Source organism: Bactrocera oleae, chromosome 2 (genome assembly GCF_042242935.1).
Source record: "Bactrocera oleae isolate idBacOlea1 chromosome 2, idBacOlea1, whole genome shotgun sequence".
NCBI classification, from domain to species: Eukaryota; Metazoa; Arthropoda; class Insecta; order Diptera; family Tephritidae; genus Bactrocera; species Bactrocera oleae.
This window is the reverse complement of record NC_091536.1, coordinates 51,322,302-51,330,933: the sequence shown is the minus strand read 5'-3', so window position 1 is coordinate 51,330,933 and position 8,632 is coordinate 51,322,302. Positions and strand designations below refer to the sequence as shown.

At 33.0% G+C, this 8,632-nt stretch overlaps 1 protein-coding gene across 1 annotated transcript; it reads right to left on the bottom strand.

Annotated features, from left to right (window-relative positions):
* Window positions 1–2,608: 2,608 nt before the first annotated feature.
* On the bottom strand, window positions 2,609–7,897 carry Abd-B (Abdominal B). Its single transcript, XM_014236991.3, has 5 exons — window positions 7,370–7,897; window positions 6,318–6,520; window positions 6,020–6,212; window positions 5,394–5,608; window positions 2,609–5,331 (listed from the first exon to the last, which is right to left on the bottom strand). The coding sequence occupies exons 1-5, from the start codon at window positions 7,725–7,727 to the stop codon at window positions 5,140–5,142; spliced, it is 1,161 nt and encodes a 386-aa protein (XP_014092466.2). The 5' UTR covers window positions 7,728–7,897; the 3' UTR covers window positions 2,609–5,139.
* Window positions 7,898–8,632: the final 735 nt, after the last annotated feature.

Below are 8,632 nucleotides of genomic sequence, written 5' to 3'. Positions count from 1 at the left end.
GCCATTTCATTTTTGTATTTTCTGTGGTCCCGAATCCACCATGAATCTAGCAGAGGTTACTTTGGTGGTGCTGGCGATTCCGCCTCGCACCTCCGCCCTATCTACGTGTCCAGCCGGCAGGCTTCTTCATGGAAGACGATTCCGTCATTTCAGGCAGTACCCAGGCGGAACACTGTCCGATTTTAAGGTCGGTTCTGACCTACTTCCACCCAAAACCGTTCTTATAGTTTTTTTATTCATGTCTGTTTAGTCCCCACTCACACCCGCTATCCAGCTCCCGGAAGGTAGTCGCCTTTAATAGTCTGAAGGTATTCTCTGTTAAGTAGCCAAATCGAGGGTTGATGCACGTCTTTTTGGGGTCATACGTAGGGAGTCCTCTCAACTTACACCTACCACATTTATTTAATGATGACGGGAGAGAAACATAACCCGAGGCCGGCAAGGTTTTAATGGGACGGAGGCAGTCTCGGTATTAATCCGACAACAATTTCTGCAGCATGTCGCTGCCACACTCAGGAGATGGAATACCTCGACCGCCAACCAATGAAATGAGATAACTTTGTCCTTGTACTGAATTACTTATTGTATTTAGCTTTAAATTTTAGCCAATTAACTTTACACTAATTGAGTAAGATTGGTAATCTAACGACGAGAGTAATACTTCTTAACCAAGTTTAATGTAATTCAAAAATGTAATAAATATTAGAGATATCATGAAGAAATATTAATCAAATACGTGTGTGGAGGAGAGACCTTTATGCCGAACATGAATTCTGCCATTTTTTAACCTCATGAACAACATGCTCTTATCTCAGCTTTCTTAGAATCCGAATATACATTCGTTTAAATTGTTGCTAAAGTTTATACTTGAAGTAAGGTTCACCTTTCAATGGTTGTAGGAGTTCTAACTGGACACTATCCGATCGGGATTCATGCAGTAAGATTGAACATCTTACCGGATGCCAGCTGTTTGGAAAAATATGAGATAGAAACATCTCAACACTTCCTCCTCGAATGTCCCACTTTTAAAAGATCAAGGCAAAAACACCTCGGATCTCATACAATTAGACATCCAGATGAACTAGCAAAAATAGAAATAAAACAGCTTAGCAAATTTGTGATAGGTTCAGTGAGCATTGTCGATATGCTGAGGGATTTGTCATCTAGCCTAACTTAACCTAACCTTGTACTTGAAGTAACTGGTGTACAAACGAATGGATAGACAAACATCCAGAAATCAATTAATCCCATTTTGATATTACATATGCATATATGCAATATATGTAAGTAGCACGGCAGTGCACAAAGTTCGAATGAGCAAAACCTGATTCCTCAGAATTGTATAAATTAGGAGCTGCGATTCTGTATTCTAATGAAGAGAGGATGGATTTCCATGTAGGTACATTAGCAATACTAATTTAATTCAGGCATGTTTAGCTTATAATCGCATATTCACTTCCAAATGTTCGATTTAATTATTTCGAGGAAATACACTTGTGCTACCTGAAGTAAACTACTATAGTAAAGAACCTTTACTCTTTTCATTTCTATACCTAGAAATATCAAATATTATTTGCTTTAATTTGTATTTTTTCTTAAAAGCGAGAAAATCGTTTCTCTTTTGAAGGTATCTTTAATAAAATAGTTAGCCTCTGTCACATAGTTTACGGTTGACTGTGGTTTCTAGGGCCGGTCCGTATCTTATTGCATCCAACAAGCGTCTATTAGCAAAATCAATTAGTTTCTCATTTTACTTTTTATGTACCTAAGTTCTTTGGTTACAAATAAATAAAAAATAAAGTATTAAAATCTGATTTGTAATAAAACTAGTAACTAAAATGAAAAACAATTGCTTTTTTATTTAATCTTAATACAAACGCCATTAGAGTAAAGTTCAAATAAATTGACTGCATAATACAAATTAAAGAAACTTTTTTAAGGGAAACATAATATTGCAATATTTATGAATGGATATAAATACATTTGAATTGCAACAGTAAATTTTAAAATTTTATTTGATAAACCTTAATATAAATTTTTTTTTTGTTTTTCTAATGTTGCCTAATATTGTGATGTATGCAGTTATTTCGTTTACTCGATCCTGTGATACTATACTTTTTCATGTAATATATGTATTGCATGTATAGTTTATGTAACTGCCATATAACCGCCGGTTAATGTGGATCACTTATTTAATTTGACTACATTTTTCACTAATGTGATTGAAAATGCTGGATTATGATTTTATTTGCTTTATGTACAATCGCATTATTTTTTATATGTACGTATATAAATTCGATAACGAGAGGTTACATTGCATTTATAACTACATAACATACTGGGTTTTAATTGAGTAGAACATTTTTTTATTTATAAATTATATTTCAACTTATATTTTAACTTATTTTGACATTGTTACTTACCAAAAATGTTTATGTTACGCAAACCGTTGTTTTCATATGTGGCTTTTAACCTGTTGGTTGAAAACTAATTAAAATGAACTGTAAAAGCAAAACATAACTACAATAATTTTTTTCAAAATTGGGTGGTTGGAAATAAAACGCTACTACTAACGTTTATTAGTGAAATAATAGTAAAGGGGAGCCAATTTTTTAATTAATTCATTGTTATTTATTACTATTTTATCATGATATTTCACAATAACTTTGTCTTAGAAAAAATGTAGTACAGTATATAATGTATCGTAGAGAGATGCAACTAAACCAATGTAACTACTAAATTCGCTATAAAAAATTACACATGTTGCAATTTAATACGCAGACTAACATAAATATCAACATAAAATAATTATTATAAATGTCTAACTTAAACAAAAAGTATTACAAAAATTTAGAGGCATTATTAATAAGTATATTAGCTTTTGGTATATACGATATATGTGGAGATATACACGTTAATCACTTCATCGTAAGATATTTTTTTCCAAATATGCGATCAATTTGCAACTAATTAAGTGAACAACCGTAACAAAAATCAAATGTAATTGAATTTAGATCTAGAAACACACTTATGCAATTGAAATTGGCGACCAACGATGAATAATTGTCTGTATCTTTATTAAGTTGCCTGAAATATGTATAATTATTATATATCTGAACATATAATACTTTTATATATATTTCTTTTATATTTTACTTGCAGAACTTTACGTAGTTAACATAGCTAATAAAAAATCACTAGATATGATTTCGTTCTAATTACTAATAGACAAACACACATACATCTTACAATATACTAATTTTATATTCACTTTAGTCTTCATTTTTTTCCGGAATTATATAAAATTTTCGCTTTGTCTTCAAGCCTGTATATCAGTTTTTTATTTAAAATATTTGCAATTCGATATTATGCCATCGAAAGAAGCGGTACAAATTATTTTTGATACATAAAAATAATGCAACTGACATTTAACACAATAATATTACGGACGTGGAGCTCTTTAAATGTGACTGACTATGCCAAGGAAAATTAATGCAATATTTTGTCAATAAGATACAAATTGAATGAATAAAAGAAGTATATTTAAATCTTAAAGCAGTGAATGCAAATACTTGTTCCAGTTCCATGATTAAATGCCCAATAATTAAGAAAAGAATATCTGCCCGTAAAACTACGCTACTCTGGAAGAGTGCAAATAGCTTTCATTACCTAATTCAAGTTATAGTCAAATTTTTAAATTGCCAGCCTTTTTCTGCATTTTATTTAGAATAAACAGCGAAACTAGTCCTGAAATTTAATCGGTACTAATTTTTATAATTTTTGGTTTCAAATATTGTTAATATACGTACATTCATAATTTATGTATTTACAATAATTATTTTAAAATACAATACAAAGACGACAAATACATGTAGTGCACAGCGACAATATATGACACGTTCATTGCAAATACATTTAGAAGTACAAGCAGTTTTGATATTGGAATATTTTTATTTCTTCTTCTGTTTCTCATTTATGTTGCATAATATAGTGGATTAATGAGTAACACATGTATGTACGTATGTTTGCCTACATGGATGACTGCAATCGTATGCAGTCATTTTTATAGAAGTATTCCTTTGCATAAGTATGTGCAAATATTACGTGAGTGTTTATGTGCGCATTATATTCCAACTTTACGAGATTACACTCTTAGATAATGCTTATTTCTGTTTAACATTGTTATTGACTCTCATAAATATTAAATGATTTTTCTCAATACTTGCTTTCACTAATAAGTTTAACCTGTTTTATTATTCTTTAAATATAATTGTGGTTTAATCATATATTAGTTAAGATACATATGTATATTAAATAGGTTTTTATGAGAATTTGACAAAACTTTTATACATCATTTTTAAGAGCCAACTATTTAAACTACACTTCCACATTAGATATAAATTACTTAATTATTATTTTAGATATAGTTAAAGTTTAAATATATTTAAGATATTTGTTATTAGTTATAGTCTACCTCAAACATTACTTTGACTGTAGCAGTGCCTCTATCATGTCTTTACAAATTGCATACTATAATATTTGCATGCAATAAGCGAACATCAGCCTAGCAACCTGCAAAAAATGTATTGCCTATGATATATTGTAAAATTCAAATTACTGGGTTTATTTGCCATTGTTTTACCCTTACTTTCTCTATATATTGTACTTAAACTTTTAAAAAATCTTATTAATCAAATCAATGAAACTGTCTATTTAAACCGAATAAAAGTAATTTAAACTTTACATAAAAAGCTATGGATTGCAACACTCCCTTAGCAGAAATTACACTGGTAAAAGGTTTGAATACACAAAAATTCAAACAAGCAATAAAAAAATAAGAACTTTAGATACAATGATTATTTCTTTGCAATAAAGGGTTCAACAGGTAATCTCTCTGATTACTGTTGTTTCACGATAATATTTCTGAACTTTAATTGTCTATATGTATAAATGTGTAGATTGTAAGCAACTTTCTACTAATATATTGAAGTTATTAAGTTACGGCAATATCTTGATGTACATAAAGATGTAGGTTGAATTTGTCATTTACTGAAATTCCGGCTGTATTTCGGTTTTTATGTTCACCAAATGCTAGTAGGTGGGGAAGCCCATGGCGCTGGCACTGCTGTTGTCCAAAGGTCACTGATGCATTTTCGCGGTATGATGCCCCATGCTCAATCCCAAATTCATATGATGAGTATTGTGATGTTGTTGCGTCGATTGCGCATGATTATGATTACTATTGGCGCTGTTATTGTTATTCTGTTGGGAGGCTTGACGTTGTGAATTCTTTTTATTTTTCATACGACGATTTTGAAACCAAATCTTTACCTGCATTATAAATTAGGAAAAAGCATTAATAAGCCTAATTTAATTATATTTTCAACGCTTACCTGCCGTTCAGTAAGATTTAAATTTCTTGCTAGCTCCCAACGTTTTTGTTTGGAAACGTACGCGTTGTAAAGGAACTCCTTCTCCAATTCAAGGGTTTGAAATTTCGAGTAGGGCTTGCGCTTTTTTCGCACCGAAACTTGTCCAGTCCATTCATGTAGGGCATTAGTGGGAGTACAAGGTCCAACTGTACCAACAGGAATGCCACCAGTTCCACCTTAAAATTAAATCATAATGAACATGCATAAACAACATAAAAACTTAAAATACATAAAATACTATATGTTTGTTTATATATAAAATCATCACTGAGTGAGTGAATGCACTTTAAGGGATTTCCAATGATTGACTTGTAAGACAATGAAAAAGTTGCTCACTGTGATATAGTGAACGAATTCTAATAATTTCGGTTAGTTTGTAATTTGGTAAAATATTTTATACTAAATGAACGGGTCGATAAATAGACGATTCCCACATCCGAAATTTTGTGCCAGACTTAATAACAGTCGTATTTAGTTTTTACCAATTTTCAATCATATCAATTAGGATACAGTGTAAGTAGTGTTCTTAATAGCAGTTTTATGAAAAATTTAGTATGAATAAATAAACAAGTTTTATAATATTTTACCTGAACTTGAATAAGCTTCACTTGGGTACCCACGCAGCCCGCTTGGTGAAGAATACGTTGGCGTTTCATAACTAGACTGCGAAGTGCCCTCGACGGATTGGCGGGCAGCAGCTGCGGCAGCATGTCGTTCATCACTAGCGCTCATGTAGGCCGCTGCAGCAGGTGTAGGTTGTTCCCGGTAATTCCAATACGGCTACAATCGATTAGAAAATATAATCGAAAGATTAAACAAATTCATTCTTAGGTCTTGCGCGATAGTAAAAAATGTATCTAAAATATTATTTAAGCATCATTCAACCTGATATTGTGTTTCGGGGTAACCATAAAAAACCGGCTTTCGGTCTCGGTCTAAAAAGTATTGTGATGCGTGATATTGTGCTGAGCTGAAGCCATCACCGTCGTAAGCCCAAGGATGAGGATGTCTTTTAACTGTTGCCGTCGCATCAGCCTCAAAGCCAGGTCGAATCGCGGGTATGTGCAGAGGTGCTAACAATGACATATCTGAAATTAAGAAATTCAGAAACAATTGATTAACACCTCGAAAATTTGTTTAAATAAAAGTATGCATACATTTTTATATAAAATGGTATATGATTGTTCTAGAAAAATGTAATTAAAATATTATATAATATGTTTTTCAATGGTTTCTTGCATATCCAATTAAGAATACGCTATATAAAATCTGCTAAATTTCGACTGAGGTTAGTCAATTTAAAGTTCGCTAAAGAGATTAGTAATATCTTTGCATTGGGATTGTTAAATCAAATAGAACACATTTTAAAGCTGTGTATAAATATAAGGCCAAGAACTTTGAATGGACTCTGGAAAACAATTTGCTAGGAATTCGATTTTCAAACTGCTAGGGAATATATTATTTCTAATAAAGGAAATGATAATACTAAAGGACTGAGAAATATTATATTAAAAGTATGAAATAATTTCGAATTGTAACAAGAGTTATGTGTTTTAATTTCTTGTTTGAGTAGTTAAACCTTTAGTTGCAGTAATGTTTTATACGAACGAAAAATTATATTTTACATTCCTCGGATATAAGTTAAATCAAAGATAATATTTGTGCAAAAATTAATATGTAATTTATTTTATGATAATCTGTTGAGAAATGTTGATTCATATAAATATAGTTTTCTCAAAACCTTAAAAGTTTTTCATGTGTATTTTACATTACATTCTGTTTACTAAAAAGCTAAAGTTTACTAATTTGTCAATGAATTAAACTTTGTAAAAATTATTAATTTAAGAAACTAGAAAAATTGTGTAACTTGTTAATTTATATTTATCAATTACTTTGAAGTTTTAAGCTGTTCATATCTAAGATTTGTTTTTACTTACCTGGGGGTTGGGAACTAACACTGGAGGGGGAAACACTCGCCGTTGACGGCGCAACAATCTGTGTTTGGCCGGACGCCACTGCTGAATTTTGTTGTTGCTGGAGGTTCGTAGACGCACTAGGAGGCACACTATTCGTTTGCTGTTGTTGCTGTTGGTGGTGTGGAGAGGTGAGATGTTGCTGTGCTTGAGGTTGTGCACCTGAAGATGTTTGGGAAGGACTGTGGGCAGTACCAATTGGTGCAGCTGCGAGCTGCTGTTGCTGCTGTTGAGTGGGCAGGAGATGTTGCTGCTGTTGTTGTTGCTGTTGCTGTTGCTGTTGCACGGAAGCAATTGGCACTGGAGGGGGATCTTCATACATAACCGCATTAGTAGGCGTGGAATGTGACGTGGGTGTCGTTTGTTGTTGTTGGGGAAGCACAGCGACCGTCGGTATAAGTGAGGTTGAATTCGCCGACACAGTCGGCAAAGTGTGTTGGAGATGATGATGATGATGTTGCAGATGCGGATGGTGATGATGGTGATGCGGGTGGTGGTGCAATTGATTGATAGTATTTGTTGCAGGTTGTTGATTGATAACCGAAACAGCGGAGACGGTGGACGAAGCAGTAGCGGTTGGATGTGGAGCGTGATGATGTGGCCCCCACCAAGTCCCGGCAGCGGCGTGCGACCCGACTGCCGAGACATCGTGGGGGTCGTAGAGAGCACACGCCAGCGGGATTGTTGGGGTTTGGGGGAGTGGTGGAATAATTACGGTTATTTTGAGAGCGATTCGGATAAAGCAAAAACAAGTATTTTAGCAAACAACCGAGACAATTGTATAGCGCGAGCGCGGATTTCCCAGGCGTGGTGTTTATATATTAAGATGTATGATAAATAATTATGCGATCAATTGCATTAATCGGTTGTGTGATTTTACAAAACAAATAAAATGATTTCACAACCCGGCAACCGTTATCAAAGAGAATAATATACGTAATATATGCAGACGAGTGGTAAAGCGTTAAGTCAGAGAGAGAATATTTGATGTGAATGAAGAGAATTATAAAAGAGAAAACGTTGTCGACGGTGGTGCAATTATTCAGCAGCAGTATGAGTGTGCAATAATTTTTTTTGGCAAACGGTAGACAAGAGCAAATGTTTACAGCTGGGCCCATGGGTTAGAATGTGTTTTGTTCAAGTTAGTACAAACGTTTTAACGTATTTTTTATGATTTATTACATGTTCACATTTAATTTTATTTTATAATAGTTACATTAATTATCT